At 34.1% G+C, this 18,493-nt stretch overlaps 1 protein-coding gene across 2 annotated transcripts; it reads left to right on the top strand.

Moving 5' to 3' along the window:
• The first annotated feature begins 523 nt into the window (after positions 1–523).
• Positions 524–15,128, top strand: LOC134240869 (zinc finger Y-chromosomal protein 1-like). 2 transcript variants are annotated; one of them, XM_062722973.1, is made up of 14 exons: positions 524–659; positions 2,107–2,256; positions 2,472–2,574; positions 4,145–4,257; positions 4,526–4,663; positions 4,890–4,982; positions 5,256–6,420; positions 6,771–6,897; positions 7,081–7,113; positions 7,247–7,514; positions 10,563–10,688; positions 11,321–11,480; positions 12,235–12,355; positions 14,923–15,128. In XM_062722973.1, the coding sequence occupies exons 2-14, from the start codon at positions 2,131–2,133 to the stop codon at positions 15,005–15,007; spliced, it is 2,658 nt and encodes an 885-aa protein (XP_062578957.1). In that variant the 5' UTR covers positions 524–659; positions 2,107–2,130; the 3' UTR covers positions 15,008–15,128. The 2 variants fall into 2 exon arrangements, with proteins under 2 accessions (XP_062578957.1, XP_062578958.1); XM_062722974.1 differs by lacking the exon at positions 524–659 and adding an exon at positions 752–893.
• The last annotated feature ends 3,365 nt before the right edge of the window (positions 15,129–18,493 follow it).

Below are 18,493 nucleotides of genomic sequence, written 5' to 3'. Positions count from 1 at the left end.
TATTAGAGTCTTATCAATGCAACAAAATGATAAAATGACAATTGTAAAAAAAAAAAAAAAAAAAAAAAATCAATGAGCGGGGGGATTTTCCCGAACCCCCCTGAATCCGCCATTGGAAATGTTAATTGAAAGCCTGGTTGCCCCCCCCCCCCCACTTTTAGTGAAGTACCGAAAATGTAGTAATAGAATTGTTACTGAAAGTAGTTGACACTGAGAACAAGTATACCCTCCCCCCCCCCCCACGAAATAGGAATTTCGACTTTTGGCAACTTAAAGTCGGATCGAGTGAGACATCAAAAACTGGTTTTAAATTACCCGCCATAATAAGCTTATAGATGTAAAATGTAAATACGCATAGTGTCATGGGGCAAAATAGTTCGTTTACATGTGCATGTACGCACATATTATGTTTAATGAATAGTAAAAAATAATTTTATTTTTGAAAACAAATTGTAAATATTTAATGATATAATCATTGAACTGCTGTTAAACAATAAATGTTATATTTTGTGTTGAAATGTAAAATTGTAGGACAAATCGTTCCGCGTATACGTCTACAAAATCAATTCCGCCATTTTGTCCATTTTCCAACATTCATATGTGGAAAGTAATGTAAAAAGACGTTCGTATTGATGACACTAAAACAAAGTAAACATCCAGTAAGTGTATTTTTATGTGTATTTTGATTTCAGTCTGTCGTCTTCGTTCCCTATGTCAGATCGATGCCATGTTTTCTGTCCCCCTATCGGTAAATATTGGAACGCAGAGGGCGCTGACCCGTCCCTGAAAATTCTACATGGTGGCGCTCCAAAAAATCTGTACTTTCAATTTCGCTGTTGTATCCAAGTGCTTTTGAAAATGCTGTTCAAAATGTACTTTATCTTTGACACTATGTAAGTTATGCAATGATTATCACAACCCGGACATTCTACTAATGCTTGAGTAACAGGTCCGACATAATCTCTTGATTTAGCTATAACATTATAGCTTTATTAAGCTGTTCAGGATAGCTTGATTTAGCTATTTGATCACACTTTTTCTGAAATTTGTTAGCAAGTACAAAAGGTTGCACCTTGGTGCAGAGGTAATATTCAACTTTGAACTTTTCTGAATACAAATTACAATGCATGTAAAAATCACTCGATCAACAAAAGTTGTGTCTCTTTCAGAGATTTTGTACTCTAAGTTCTAAATATGTCGAGGCTATTGATTAGTTACTGTTCTTGCGCATTGCATGATGGGACGGAAAACCCTGGTTTGGGGGTTCGACCTGACTGGTAACCATACAGTTGATAATTTTAAAAAAAACTTCATTTTTGAATGAAGTTAAAGGAAGTCAGTTCTGAACTTCTGGTAAACAGGATAATTAATTGGTAATAATTCAGCACGATAATCATATTTATGGCCCTGAAGTTGGCCCAACACCCAAGGTTCTAGTGTACAATAATTCTTACTCAAACCATGGATTTATCTGTTGCTTGAAAGTATTCAAAAGCTGCAATGTTAGAGCTATGCTACATTCTTTGTTGTGGGTTACTCTTTTTGATAGTCTATATTAGTATATGAATACACAATGTATTCAAATACTTGTGTCTTTTTGTCTGTTTCTTACAAAAACATTTTTGTTAAGAAAAAAATCATATATATAGGGTTAAGCTATTTTGAATAGCTTACATGCTATATAAGATATTTCAAGCTATATAGCTAAATCAGGAGATTGTGCTGAAACTATGAGTGTCTAACAGTAAAACCCACTAAGTTAAACTTTATGCATGCATGTGTTTCAATGTTCTGAGTGGACAGACATATGTACATAGCCTATCTCTGTTCGTTTGTATAAGAGAATCATCTTATCAGGGTTTTTATGTACATGTATATATGAATGTAATTAAAGAAATTATTCATGCTATATACAGATCTTAAGATCGCAAGAAGTTTGGATATTATTATGTTTACTTGAAGGACATTTTCAGTTTGCATATTGTTATTTCAGAATTTTTTAAAAAGTATTTTAATAGGTAGTTGTAATTTGTTTCAAGAGAACTTTAAATTTCACAATAATTACCGGTATTCAAATATAATGAATGATCAAATCAAAATTTTTAGTTCATCTAGAGAGTTCCTTTCGCTATGGAATCCCAGCAGGAAATGTCTTCCCCATCTACACAGTCAACCACCGTAAATCTTAACGACCTACAAAGTTACCTCGTAACCTTCAACAAAGAAATCGAGTCAAGCGACCAAAATACATTTGAGGTAATTTATTTCTTCAGGAGATTGAATTTTTTTTTTGAATGTAGGAAAAATCCCAATTTTATTTTTCACACATGAAGGCATTCATGAGCATGTTATTAGACAGTTTTCTGTAAACCATTTAAAACAAAAATATGCTCTGAAGTTAAGTTTACATTAATATGCACTAAAAGCTTATTGTATTATTTAATAACTGTGTAAAATTATTAATGTTATAGTTCAAAACTGTGCCAGCTGGAACAAGTATAGGAGACGACAAACCAAAGGCTGAAAAAAATGAAGAAACAGGAGGAACATCTGCATGCAGAGTTGAGGATATTGGTTAGTTAAATCATTCCACCCTTAGTACACACAATTTTATGCATTAGGTCACTACCATAGAGAATTATTAATAATATGAACTGGAATTTCAGCTACAATGTATGTAAAATTTAATATTGAAATAGTTTAGATGAGTTCATGGAATAACTGAAAATACTTTTCTCTCTAAAATAACTGTAAATATTATATTACTTATAGTGCAAGCATTTATTCACCATATAACTTTTAACTATTAATGGAATACTTCATCGTCACAAACCACGGCCAAAATGTACGATCCTCTCCCCATTCTGGCCATGGTTGCATGAGAGGAGAATATTCATAGCCCATTAAAATATTGACCAATGCGAGTAAAGCATAGACAGATAATGAACTTTGATGCGACCTTTCAATACCCAATCTCAGTGTATGAACTACTGCTGATTTAAATTAGGGCTGCCACGATTAACCGAAATATCGGTTAACCGCGATTCACAATCTTTCGGTTCGATTCGGTACGTCTTTCCGGGATTTCGATTCGATTCAGGTTTGATTTTTTCATACTAACATTTGCTGTTGTTACACGCAGTCCGATTGGTTAATCGGAAGAAATGATGGCAAATCATGTTAGGGACTACTTCCAAGTTCCATTTTCGACAGAAAGATGGCACAGAGGATAAATAGATTTACTAAAAGGCAACACCCATCAGCCACGTAATTCTGAATTTAGAGGAACCCACACAGTGCTGCGAATTTCCTTATTTCTTAGATCGTTTTGAATGTGAAATAATTATTGACATTCTTGTTATGACAGTTATGTGGTTAGGTGGTTTGATATCGTATTGGTGAATCACAAATTTAAATCACAGCAGGAATCTTACCGTTTCTATTGTGACCAAACAGCCTTTGTGAGCAAATCACCAATACTTTTATGTTTAGCATAATAATTAATATGAAATCATTGGTTTTATTTGAAAGATTTGTTCGCATGTTTCATCTTTTAAAACCAATGACCAGTATTTTTATTCATTTGGATTTCCGACATTTGATTCTTTGGTCATACTTTTTAATTAGAACATTAGGTATTTTCTATGTTTTCTTGGCTTCACATTCTATTTTATCTTAATAAACTGTATAAAAGTATGAATCATAATTTAATAAAGAATGTCTTATGATTATGATGATAAAAAATTACAGATTTTATACAAAAATTTAAAAAAAGATCTAGTTCTTATAATCGAACTGAAATTATTCGAAAATCGAGGTTTTTGTTTGAACCGAATCGATTCGAAAATTTTCTGATTCATGGCAGCCCTAATTTAAATTGTTGATTTCAATTGCGATGGAAACAAAACTTGTCATTTACTGATCCAATATGACGTCACAATAGAGAGGCGTAAATATTCAAGATTACGGCACTTTTTGTGATCAAGCAGCCACTGGTAGGAGAGAGCTATATGCGGACTCCGGACCGTGGCTTGAGACAATGAGAATACTACTGACACATTAAAGGAGATGTTGAACAATTTGCTAGGTAGTAGAGAACCCCCTATTTTGATATCGTAAAAAGATAATTCTATCTGATTTCCAGCTGAGGCCGATAAAGTAGTGGACATAGGAGCTCTGTCTGTTTTAGGACAGATACAGGATGAGGACAGTCCTCAAGATCTACAAGGAGTGGATCAAACTAATGGCATGGTCCAGGTGTGTAAAAATAATGTATATTAAAGGAAAGCTACACATTTTCTCTTTTTTTGTGACAATTTTATAAGGTGAGCTGTAAAGTAATGTGATACTGATATCTACCAATTCACATGAAATTAACCTCACACATTAATAAAATAATTTTTACATATGAAGTTGTGCTCTTTTTAAGTTTCCTGAAAATAAGTATTATAACACAGTGCATATGTATTAATTCTAACTAAATTAAGCTACATGTACATCACAATGTCAAATGTTTTACCTACAGGTTCAGGTACCTATGTCTGAGGTAGGAAATTCCAGCATGATTCAAGTGATCTCTATCAATGGTAAAACCAGCTATCAGCTGGTCACTGGGAACTCCAGCTCCACCTCTCTAACCTCGTCTTCTTCCACAGAATCACAGGTAGGACAGGAAAATTATACAAAATATTAAAAAAGGCACTCCTTAGTGTTGTACGTTTTGTTTCAGATGGGTCATGTTTCTCAAATTTACATCTAGAATTTATAAATCAACAAATGAGTTTCTCTCACCATTAAATTAGAATACAGTCAGTATGTGATTTGTGATATGTTTTTGATCCAATGCTTGAGTCAATTACTGTGTTTAGTTTTATGCACTTTTGTTTTAGGCCATCTTATCAGGTGATGACAAGTCGGGAGCAGAAGCAGTGTTAGCCTCCGTGTCCAGTCCTTGTCAAATTACAAACCAGTCCACATTACAGGTCAGAATTAGACTTCAATATCTCAGAATCTCAAATATTAAAAAAAAAAAAACTTGCTTGAGATACTGTAGTTACCAACATTAAATCAACGGAACTAGTAGGTACAGAAAGAATACCTTTACATTTTATGAACAAAATATTACTAGATCTTTTGTAAGATAAAGTGATTATTTTGAATCCCTTGTTTACTTTGATTGAATTTTAAATCACATGTACATGTACATTTATAGTATTGTTCATGTATTGTCTTCAATTTTTCTTTCAATATTTAAGATGGAGACAGGAGATATAGCAGGAGCACAGTTAGTTGCTTTGCAGAATTCTGCAGACAGTTCCCAGCCTCAGCTAGTGGCCGTACAGAGTGATGAGCTACCTCCAGAGGCAGTAGAAGCTTCCCAGATGCTCATACCAAACATTGCAGGGGGAGAAAAACTACCTATGGTCACCCTCATGCCTCCAGATGGAAGTCAGGGAGAGCCCATGAATTACTTCCTGATTGTGACAAACAATGGGGAGAAGGATGGAACAGGTTTAAAACCAGTAACATTGGATATGAGGTCGCTGAGTGAGTTGAAGACTGAGAAAGATGATGCAGTGGAGGAATTAATTGATGAAGATGGGAATGTCAGAAGAGTTATTGAAATTGCTCCCAAGTTTGACATGCATGGAACTCATACAACTCTGTTGCAATGCAGATACTGTGATTATACCAGTCCTAAACGCTACTTGCTGATGAGACATATGAAAAGCCACTCAGAAGATAAACCACATAAATGCAATATTTGTGATAGAGGATTCAAAACCATGGCCTCTTTGCAGAACCATGTCAACACACATACTGGGACTCGTCCACATAAATGTAAGGAATGTGAGTCAGCTTTTACCACCTCTGGAGAGCTTGTTAGACACATCAGATACAAGCATACGTTTGAAAAACCTCACAAATGTACCGAGTGTGAGTATGCTAGTGTCGAGCTGAGTAAACTCAAAAGACACATGAGATCCCACACTGGAGAAAGGCCCTATCAGTGCATGCATTGTAATTATGCCAGCCCCGACACGTACAAACTCAAACGGCACTTACGCATCCACACAGGTGAGAAGCCTTACGTCTGTGATATCTGTCAGGCACGCTTTACACAGAGTAACAGTCTGAAGGCACACAAGCTGATTCACTCGGGAAACAAGCCCGTGTTTCAGTGCGAGCTGTGTCCCACCACTTGTGGAAGACGGACAGATCTAAAAATACACATGATGAAACTCCACACCAGCTCCACCCCACTACAGTGTAAAAAATGTTCTGAGACCTTCCCTGATAGATACTCCTGTAAGATTCACATGAAGAGCCATGAGGGGGAGCGCTGTTTTAAGTGTGAGCAGTGTGACTATGCTGCCATGTCCTTACGTCATTTAGAGGCACACATTTTAACACACACAGGTAAGTTAAGATTTTAATGATCGTGATGTCATTGCAGATAAAATAATATGTTTAACGAGGCTGGGGGGTGGCAGCCATTTTCAGACTATTTCTATCTCCTTTAAAAGAAGAGCTCCATATAAAGATATAGAAAAATGATCAAAATTTAAACTAAAATTAATGAATTTTTTCTTTGTCAAATGAATGTTGACAGCTTAAGATACCATATCTAAAAAAATAAGTTAAATCTGGTGGTTACTTTGTGGTTAAATTGTTGACCCCCCAGCCTCCTTAATAGTACAAAGTAGAGTTGCAAATAAAGGTGTAATTTAAAAAAAAATGTCTGTTCTAATTTTTTCAATATTTTTCAGGAGAGAAACCCTTTGAATGTGATGAGTGTGATGCCACTTTTCGACAGAAACAGCTACTTAAACGCCACAAAGGCCTTTACCACACTGATGAAGCTAGCTTAGGATCACCAACAAAGGAGGGCAGATTGTATGAATATACACTAAAATTAATTCTTTTATGTAATCTAAGATAAACTAAAACTATTAAAAACATGTACACTTGTAACAATTTTTATCTATACATGTATGTTACAGAAATTAATTTTAAGAAAAGAGAATATTTTTAAACAATGATAATGACAAATTGTTAAAGCAAATTTTATTCTTTCAGGATTATTGCAAAAGGAAATACTGATGAGAATAGGTAATTTTTTTCTGTACATTAAAAAATCAGAGATGAACAATGTGAAAACTTAAAGAATTTAATTCAACAGGATTACAGAACATGTACATATAAATGTACTTTATATGTGATTTTATTATTTTTTTTTTAATAGGCCAAAGTCAGATAGCATGGAATCCTCTTTATCCAGTGATCAACTTATCCATGGAAGTCTGCTCACAGATCTGAAGGCTGGTCGCCTCGGGAACATGCCCAAAGTCGTGATCGTACATCCGGATGGCAGCGTGGAGGAGGTGACTACTAAGCTCCACAGTCTGGCTCAAGACAAGTCCATGGAGGAGGTCATGGTGGCCAACAACGATATCACCAAGGATAAAGCAATGGAGGAAGCCATGATGCATATTGTAGGCGATGAGACTCAGGTATATACTGATTTCTCTGTATACTTTGCTACCTCAATGTTTTTGCGGTTTCTTTTTTCTCCTAGAGTGATTTTTCTCTTTGTTTAGATCTAGATTCTTTTCTAGCTCACTTGACAAGGTTGACATGAGCTTAAAGCTATATCCCTGTCATGTGAAATCTTCCTAACATAGTGTAGGTTCAAGTTTGTTCATAGCCCCAAGGGGTACTGTAGGGCTACAATTGAGAATCAACATTTTGCATGAAATATATAGGGTAAACTGACCGCAAGTCGAACACCTATTTATATTCGCCGTCGAGGTTGACAACACGGTGCATTATGCGTGTCATAAACCCGGAGATGTATCGAAATGTGTATCCAAAGCGTCATTTAAGCGTGCTGTTTACTATCGCAACCGAATGAAACAGTTGTTATTAAAGGAAAAAGCCCGAGATGCTAAATAGATCGCAAGTCGAACACATTCGACCACAAGTCGAACAGCTAGATATGAAGTCGAACGGCATTTATTCAGAGTCGCACAAATTACATATTAAGTGGTGGAAACGGCTTTTAATGACATTAAAATAAATAGGCATATTTCTGAAGAGAATTTTAATTATTTTTAAAAAAATCTCTCTAGTCTTTCCCTTGTAGATAGATTTTGATTCATACCAAACATTTAGTAAAATATGTTTATATCATCGTAGACTGGTTAACTTTATATTGCACAATTTTTCAATCATCCTCCGCCTTTCTGTTGGTTATACTTTATTTCTCTCTGTATGTTTTTTTTTTCACAGTTTTACTTTTTTTTTCATTTTCCGTTAAACATGTCTGAAAACCTAATTTGAAGTCACGGCAAAAAAATTAAAATGATTTGTTCACCGTTGTTTAAAGTATTTGTTTCAGACGAATTTTTAAAAGCAATGGTCAAGAGTCACTTTGTTCAGTATTCAACAACTTTTTATGGTAGGAATAACTATTTTAAATTTAAACAACAATGCCTTAAAACCAATTCAAGTATATATTTATAAAACCAGAATATATAAAACAAAAAACAATAATGCATAAAAGTTTACAATGTTTTTGTTTTTCTTTAAATGATTGAAATGTTCATCTTTTGACACGGCCTCGATTTTCTTGAGATCAGTCTCAACAGATCTCGTCCCCCCCTCCCCCGTCCCTAGGAACTGTCGCAGATATACTTGCAACATCGTTGCTTTTTTTTTAAGGGAAGATCATGACAAATTGCCTTAAAAAGGTGAAGATAGCCCAACGCGATCGATCTCAAAAATAAATAAATAAAATCTACTTACAATCCAAATCTGCGAACAGGATATATTTAGTACTACACAAACACCACCCTGGAAATATCAGAAGTGTGTGTGTGTGGGGGGGGGGGTCTCCTAGTTTTAAAAAATGCGTAAAGCAGGACGTTTTTCCCATGATACATAAACAATTAGGGTAGGGTAGCAGCTAAACTTGTCAGTAAACATTTTCAAACTAAAAGTACAGTTAAATATTTATATTTGAAAATATTCTTCGTGCTTACGGATCTTTTTGATTTGTTACACAGCTATGTATGTCTTTTCACAGTCGTGTAACTGGCATTAAGAAATTTCTGTTACATTCTTGGGCTCTGGAGAGCAACGAAAACATTGTCAGGCCAGAATTTTTTCTCCAGTGGGCGGGGGAGGGGGCACTACAAAAAAAAAAAAAAAAAGAATCCAAGATTTTTTATATTACTATAAAAAGGAAAAATTTTATCTATCCCATGGTGAGGATTTAACCACAAATTTTTAAAACTTGATTTTATAGGCATCACTGCCAAAAGAAAGAGCCTAATGTCCTAAATTTTGATCACGTAAAATATGGTCTGAATCATCGAATAATTAAAGTATTCGTGGTATTTTTAATTTCTTAAGCGTAAAATAAAAGTTATTTATATCTTCTATTATTCATTAAAAAAGTAAATTCATTTATATATTCCAAAAATTAATTTTTTTAATCTTTTAAAGCGTGTATTTCCTCTTATGTGAGGAGTTTTACTACTGTTTCTGGTGTCGAACAGTGATCGACTTGCGATCATTTTCGGTGTTCGTCTCCATATCATTTCTAATATTAATTTAAATGAAGTTTAGTTGATTAATTTGCAAATTATGCATCCAAATCTATATAAAAACAGATTTTAAAATTATTTATGTGCATGAAATTGTATTTTAAAATATTGATTAGCTTATTTGGTAATTGTTTGGAGCTTGGAAACAACATCGATAATTCATTTACGACAGAAAATTCGGACAAATAACCTTCAAATTTCCCGGCATCTATAACTATTAACATAATAGTGCGACATAAGAAAGACAACTCTCATTGATTAGATGGGTAAGAAAGAAGACAGATAATCAAGAGTTGCCTACCATTTATTGTTAATCGAAAGGTGTAAGCAAGGTTAAAAATGTGTTCGACTCGCGGTCAAGTTCGACTTGCGATCAGTTAACCCTAGTGTTTTTTTTTTAATTTGGCTTTTCAAAAACAGTTAAACTATGTTAAGTGATATAAATATGCAAAAATCTCCAAGTAAGAGAAAAATTCAACTTTGTTCAAATAATGGCCACTAGATGGAAATTAGGACCACGGTAGGGAATCAAAGTTTTACATTGATATTATTTGAAATAAATGTTTATACGCAAAAATAAAAAGTGATACCTGGGGTACTGTAGATCACTAAATTTTCGCGACACCTTATTTTCGCGAGATAGTCATTGGCTCTTGATTAGCGAGACAAAATTTTCACGAATTGTGGTTATTGCTCTATATAATCTTAAGGAATGCTATTGTATGCGAGAATTAAATTTTTGCGAGCACACTGTCTCGCGTAATTACGCGAAAATAAAGTTCTCACGAATAAAAAGTGATTTACAGTATATAGTATCAAGTCCACGGTACATATCATAGTTTGTAAAATCTTGTAGAATCTTGCAACAGATGGAATGCTAAAATTTAACTTTTAATAAAGGAATCAGAAAATTCAAACAGATGGAATACTAAAATTTAATTTTCAATAAAGGAATCAGAAAATTCCAAGTCAGCTGTCCCAGATGATTACACATTTACTGTGGCACAAACAGGGGACCGGGAGCTAGATGGAGCCCCCATTCAAACCTACACCATGATTTCAAATGGATCTCAAATTGTGAGTCTCGGTATCCTTATAATGGGTTTATGTTTAAAAACCTTGTTAGACTAGAATCAAAAATTCTTTTGAAATGAAACATAAAATTAAATCTAGTTTTCAGTTCATTTTATTGACAACACCATCATACATTGGCATATAGTCATGAATACAACAATTAACATACATAAAATAAAATATCAAAGAAAGCATAATTATCAGGTTTGTTGAAGGTTTTCTTTCCTAATATCAAAGCACTTTTTCAAAAAGTTACAAACTCTCCTAGCAGTTCTGATACTTGTAGGATTGATAATGTCATCAATGGGGTTTTTCTTCATGTAACATTGTGCATTAAATATATCGTGATATTGTAATCTACATTGATCATAACTAGGACAATAAAGTACAAAATGGTTTTCATTTTCAATAAAAAATTTACAAAAATGACATACACGTTTTTCTCTAGGAATAGGTTTACTGAATAGTTTTACTGAAATTTGGTTCAATTTATGGATGTCTAGAAATTACAAAAAAAATGAAATTATGTTGCCAAAAAAGTGATAGAAATGTTTCAGAATGTGTGCATGAAAGCCAGTAAATTCATTTAAAAAATCTTAATTTTGTATTAACTAACAATATTATTTTATATAAAGCTGAGAGATGAAGGTACACAGGCGACCTTGGAGACAGACAGTGAACAAAGTAATGAATCTCAGAATAACATAGCCACCCTCATCAGCAGCCAGACAATTCAGAAGACTGCCGACACAATTCTAGTCAGGAGCAATACAGATAGTATTCCAGCTCTCCAAGGTACAGTCTACAGTAGGCTTGTATTTGTTCATTAAGAAAACAGAACAAATTGCAAAAGCCAAACTTATGGTAAATTATTAACTTACAGCAAAAAACATTTTATTGATGTTTTCTTAATATTTTAAAAAGAGAACAGACTGGTTTTATCGAACCTGTTCCTATCATGTGCTAGCCTTATTATATTAGTATTATGAACGAACAACAGGACATGAGTCTGTATTACAATTTACTGTCAGTTATAATCCAGTTCTCTTTATTCACCTGATGCAAACTTACATGTATTAAATAAAACCTGTGAGTTTTTTTTTTACATTTCATATAAATTCAATTCAACTGATAAAGAGAGGATGATATTCAATATTTTGTTGATATGGACTTCATTTCATGGGTGGAAGTAAAAAAAATTTAGGAGACCTAAAACACAATGAAGTTTATGTATATCGTAGTATTAAAAAAAAAATTACTATTATAAAACAAAATTTTCTGTTTATCAAATTTTCTTCAATTTTTTTCTGCATTAACTGTCTCCTTATTGAGATTCAAAACGATATGCACTGTAAATATAAGTCAGAATGATGTTAAGAATAAAAACTCAAAAAAATGAACACATTGTAAAATAACACTTGTGAAATTATCAACTTTATTCAAAAGATAGACCATAGTATTTCTCTGATGAAAATATAATGAATTAAATTATCTCACTGTTGAAAATATGATAATTTTTAAGATTTTATATACATGTATTAATGTTTAGATGAAGTCGGCATGAAAATCGACTTGCCAACAACCCTAGATGTGAATGGTGAAGCCCTGACCTTCTATACTAGTCCTTCCATCATCACAGCACAGGGGCTGAGTTTAGAAACACTGGACAGGTAAAGGACACTTCTTGTTTTTAAAAATCTTTAAATGATTATTATCTATAATATAGCATATATCTGACATTCAGCCTCTGTAGATCTACATTGCATCTTAAAAATCTTATCTTATAACTTCCAAAATTTCTTGAAAACAGTAATTTGATTACAGTAAAAGGTTAACTTTTAGGTCATGTGAGTCAGACAGTTGACCTTTTAGTATCAATTATTGTCCATTATTGTCATTGGACTTAAAAACTCTCAGCTTCTGGAAACGACTGAAGCTCTGTAGCTCACCTAAGCTGAAAGCTCAGGTGAGCTTTTCTGATCGCCCATTGTCCATCTGTCTGTAAACTTTTCACATTTTCAACTTCTTCTAATGAGCCACTCCTCCAATTTTAACCAAACTTGATACAAAGCATCCTTGGGTGATGGGGGGGGGGGGGGGTCTAAATTGTTGAAATGAAGGGCCAAGTCCCCTTCCAAGGGTGGATAATTAAGAAAAGACAAAAATAGGGTAGGGTCATTTAAAAAATCTTCTCAAGAACCACTGGGCCATAAAAGCTGAAACTTATGTGGAAGCATTCTGGGGTAGTGTAGATTCTAAATTATAAAAATAATTACCCCCAAGGGTAGGGCTGGGCCACAGTAGGGAATCCAAGTTATACATTGAAATATATAGGAAAAATCTTCTTCTCAAGAACCACTGAGCCATAAAAGCTGAAACTAAGTGGAAGCATCTTCGGGTAGTGTAGATTCTAAATTATTAAAATTCAGATGGGGGGAGGGGTAGGGGACTATAATAGATATTAGAAGAGGGGAAATCTAGTAAAGAACTGCATCACCAAAGTGGGCCTCTTGTTAAACCAAAATTGGTACATAGCAGGGTTAAAGGGGGGGGGGGGGAGTAAATTTATGGTGTATGTTTCATAGTTTGTATCCCATAACTTTGAGGAGTGAGTGTGACAAAACCATCCAGATTAATGCAATCTTTAAGATAAAATTCATAAACACTGGAGATCCAGTTGTCAAAATGCTGGCATGATCATAATAATTAGCATATTGTAGAGTGTTTCATGGAACACATGTTGCCATATTTAGATAATTGAGTTGGATGGAAAGAGATTGAAAGAATGGCAGTGTCTCTTTTTGGCTTTAGGTAACCCGAAATATCTTTTTTTGAAATGTAATAACAGCAGGTTACAATGACACTGTATGACTGTAATTAATTAATTACATAATTAATTAAAATTGTATACATGTAAGCTTTAAAAACACCATCAACTACTTGTTATTTAGAGATTCCCACATGATTAGGAAAACAGTCTACTGGCTGTTTTTATGTTTGCAGAGAAACACAGAGTTGACGAATTTATAATCACAGATAACCGTAATTCTAGTTTTTAGCTCACCTGAGCTGAAGGCGCAATCACATTTTTTCCATCTTTCTGTTTGTCCATTTGTCTGTCAGTCTGTCTGTAAACTTTTCAAATTTTCGACTTCTTCTCAAGAACCATTGGGTCAATTTCAACCAAACCTGCCACAAAGTATCCTGGGGTAAAGGGAATTCAAGTTTGTTCAAATGAAGGGCCACACCCTCTTTCAAGGGGAGATAATTAGGAATTAGTGAAACAATAATGGCATCTGTTAAAAATCTTCTTCTTAAGAACCACTGGGCAAGGAAAGATGAAGCTTATATGGAAGAATCCTCAGGTACTGTAAATTCAAGTTTCTTCAAATCATGACCCCTGGGGATAGGTTGGGGCCACAATAGAGGATCAAAGTATTACATGGAAATATACAGGAAAATATTGTTGAAAATCTTCTTTTCAAGAACAGCATTGCTGCAAGGCCATGATTGGTTATATTTGGAAGTATCCTCAGGTAGCGTAGATTCAAGTTGGTTCAAATCATGACCCCCGGGGTGGGACAAGGCAACAATGGGGGATCATAGTTGAAATATATAGGAAAAAGTGTTAAAAATATTCCTCTGAAGAACAGCAAAGCCATGATTGGTATATAAATGGAAGCATTCTTAGTTGGTTTATATTCAAGTTTGTTCAAATCATGGCCCCTAAGGTGGGGCCTCAATAGGGGATCAATGTTTTAAAAGAAAATACTTTTTCTTATGAACAGCAAAGCCATGATTGGTCATATCTTAATGGAAGCATTGTCAGGTAGTGTAGATTCCAGTTTGTTCAAGTCATGATCCCCTGGGGTAAGGGTTGGGTGCCAATGGGGGTCAAAATTTAACATAGGAATATTTGGGAAAAAATCTTTTTTCTCAAGAACAGAAAAACCAGAAAATCCCCCCTTCCCTTCGTACTTTTCAATATTGGGCTGACTTTTGCATTTTTTCCTAGCCATTGTGCTCAGGTGAGCGATATGGCCCATGGGCCTCTTGTTTAATTTATCCTTATAAATTTTATTATAAGTATTTATGACTGTATGTTTCATTCACGTAATTTCTATCTCCACGAATGTAGCAAATTCTAACTCCATGAGTTAATTTCCTGCTGTACAATACTTATGCAACACTTTAGAATGCTTGGTAATGAATGCTTTGAAATTGTTTGTAATTTTAGTTGTAAAAAGAGAAAAGAACTGGAGGACCTGGGTACAGAAGCCCAGAATAAAAAGCTTTGTACAGAAGAAGGGGCAAAGAATTAAAAAACTTTTATGTTGATATGTTATTATATTTGTGATAGTATCATGTTTACTTTGGTGAAAGATATAAGGAATTGGAATGTTTTTGAAAATTGATTATCTTTACAAAATATGCACTAATTAAATAAACCATATGTTATTGAATGTTCATTTGTTTATTTGTAAATAAAGATATGCTTGTAAATGTTCAACATATTTTATTATTTAAAAAAAATGTATACTCTGCATATGAAGATGCATGTACCCTGTATGATATTAAGTTATACAGATTATAAATTAGCTGGTAGACTGTTGAATGCATTGCTTGATTTAATTTACATTTGTATCTAAAAGTAAGCAGTTCCTGCAAATGTAAAAACCCATTGTTAAGAGCATCATGGCTTACTTTTAGGGATAAAATATTTCTTTCCAAATGATACTTGAAACATATCTGATAATTTTTTATTTCACTTGATAAGTACTTAATTAGGTACAACATGAATGGTGTAAGTTAAAGTTTACATCATCCCCAATGCCTGCGAGCTCCAGGCAGTAAAAGGATAAATTTTTCCAAGGGCTAAAGCAAGCCAGCTTTTGTACAAGCTGTAAAGTTGCATCGTAATGTCTATTCTGTGTTTGAACAATAAGAGTCAGTAGAAAATAAACAAATAATACTTGAGGTACTGTGGGCACTAAGCTCACTACATGATACCTCCTGCCTCCCATATGATTATAATGGCAAAGTCCACGTTTTGCTTTTGGAGACGCTAAAAAAGTCAGATCAGAAAGTAAAATAAGAGGTGCACAATGGCATTATGTGATAAAGAATCTGTGAAAGTAACATTAAATTTTATTCAGTAGTATTTGAGTTTCGAATAAGAGATGGATACCCTTCGATATAATAGAAAGAATGCATATTCAATGTTCGCTTTGGGAAACCCGAAAGAATGGAGGCGTACAAGGTGAGGACAAACCCCCGCTCTGAGAAAAGACATTGCTCAATTTTAAAAGTTCATGAAAGCTATATTTTTCAAAATTGTATGGTTTACTGAGTATAAGATCTTTTACCCATTTAATTCTGTATTTCATTAATATTTTAATAATTTATTTTCAATCATGTTTAAGATATGTGAAAACAAAATAAAAGAAGCTTCACGTATGATTCAAACACCCTCCATAGCGCAGGGTTTGGCGGAAGACCCACAGCGATAACCACTACGCTACGATTGATTAATTGTTTAATATATTGTTTAACGTCCCTCTCGAGAATTTTTCACTCGTATGGAGACGCCACCACTTGCCGGTTGAGAGCTGCAGATTTTGTCCTATACTCGGCACTTAGGGCCACCGAGCAGGGATTTTTTCGTGCCAGCACCTACTGCGACACGGGACCTCGGTTTATACAGTCTCATCCGAAAGACCGGTCTCCACAGTGGGATTGAACCCGCGACGACTACGTTACGAAGTATATGTGTCATCGATGTCTGTCAGTGTGATTCAAATTTTATGAACGGGTTTGTTGAAGAGTACATTTTTTCAAAAATGTTCGATTTTCATATAAAATGGGCTCATATTCCATTTTTTTGGACAAATGAAATATATTTCACATTAACGTTTCCACCATTTAAGCATCAACGAAAAATGGAGACTTGAAGAATGGAGACATGTTCAAAATTTATTTTTATGGCTCTAGTAAACCCATATTCCATTAAATATGCTCAACTGTCAACTTTGAAATAAAGATTGTCAAATGATAAGTCGTTAAGTAAAATAAAATAATAAAATGTTTTGAAGATGACATTACTGAGAAAATGATTTTAGAAAAAATAGAACTGTTGCGTGAATTTTGAAAATTGAGAAACATTATATTAGAGCAGGTGATTGTCCACGCCTTGTACGCCCCCTTTCTTTGTGTCGGATCATAAAGACAAATAGGAGGTGCACAATGGCACTAGGTAACAAAGATTCAGTGAAAGTTTCATTAAATTTTATTCAGCAGTATAAGAGGAGTTGCGGATAAGAGATGAGTACCCCAAAGGTAACGGGCGGTCGGACGCACGGATGGACACCCCAGTCCTATACCCTCGCACTATTCAAGCGGGGGGTATTCTGTCTGAGTTATCTTTTTGTGCGTCCATTATCCTAGGTGCTTGGTTTCAGGAAGGTTTATTATGTGTTTTTCTAAGTGTTTCTGAATATACTCATCAAACTATTTTAAAAAAATCGCAGAAATAAGCACGTTTTAATAACATATCTATTATATATTAAAAGAAGATTTTAGAAAGTAGTAATAACGGTTGTGATTACAACTTTAAGAAAGTCGTATTTACGAGATAAAAAGTCGTAATTACGACTTTAAAAAGTCTTATAACGAGATAAAAAGTTGTTATTTCGACTTTAGAAAGTAATAACAAGATAAAAAAAAATGGTAATTATGACATTTTATCCACATAAGTTTTAACTTTTCTGGCTCATTGGTTCTTGAAGAGAAGATCTTTAAAGATTTTTTCTATATATTTCAATGTAAAAATTTGGATTCCCTATTGTGAATCCCCCCCCCCGGGGTCATGATTTGAACAGTTAAGAATCTACTCTAACCAAAGATCCTTCCATATAAGTTTCAGCTTTTGTGGCTCAGTGGTTCCTAAAAAGATTTTTAAAGATTTTCCCTTTATAATTCAATGTAAAATCTTGGGTTCGCTATTGTGCCTCCCTACCGGGGGTGAGGGTGGGGGTCATAATTTGAACAATTTAGAATCTACATTATCCCAGGATGCTTCCGCATAAGTTTTAGCTTTTCTAGCTCAGTGGTTCTTGAGAAGATTTTTTAATGACCTTATCCTATTTTTGTCTTTCCTTGATTATCTCCCCTTTGAAGGGGATTTGGCCCTTCATTTTAATAATTAAACCCCCTTCAACTAAGGATGATGTGTATCAAGTTTGGTTAAAATTAGCCAAGTGGTTCTTGAGAAGAAGTCGAAAATTTGAAAAGTTTACAGACAGACGGACAGACGAAGGACAACGGTTTATAAAAATCAAAGAAATTGGTCTTTTGTCATTTCTTTAAAATTTACCGTAAGATTTACTGTAAAAAGGGCGTCAGGTTTATATTTATGCAAATTGTCCAGCAAATCAAATGTAGCTGCAGAAGTTTTGCTGTGTCTCTGATTTATTTGTTTCAAGCTGATAGTTACAACTCTGCAGCTACAATAAGCAGATTACCAAGCTTACATAATATGAGCCTTTAACATTAGATGCAATCAATTCACACTGATTTTGAATGTATAGTTGAAAAGAATTAAAGCCATTAAATGCTTAGAATTTATATTTAGGTTTCAAAGCACCTCTTTAACTGAAAAATATATATCCAAAAATGGATATCGGAAGCCAATTCATCAGCAATTAAAAGACCAAAGATGAATACAGTATTTGCAGGAAATATGACTACACTGCACACAATATTAATGATAAATTTGTGTATCAAACATTGCTTATCGATTTTATTTCCCC

This window comes from Saccostrea cucullata, unplaced genomic scaffold (assembly GCF_032062105.1).
Source record: "Saccostrea cucullata isolate Sc308-1 unplaced genomic scaffold, CSIRO_AGI_Scuc_v1 ctg247, whole genome shotgun sequence".
Classification (NCBI taxonomy): Eukaryota; Metazoa; Mollusca; class Bivalvia; order Ostreida; family Ostreidae; genus Saccostrea; species Saccostrea cuccullata.
Note: the sequence above shows the minus strand (reverse complement) of the source record. Positions and strands in the feature narration are given on the sequence as shown.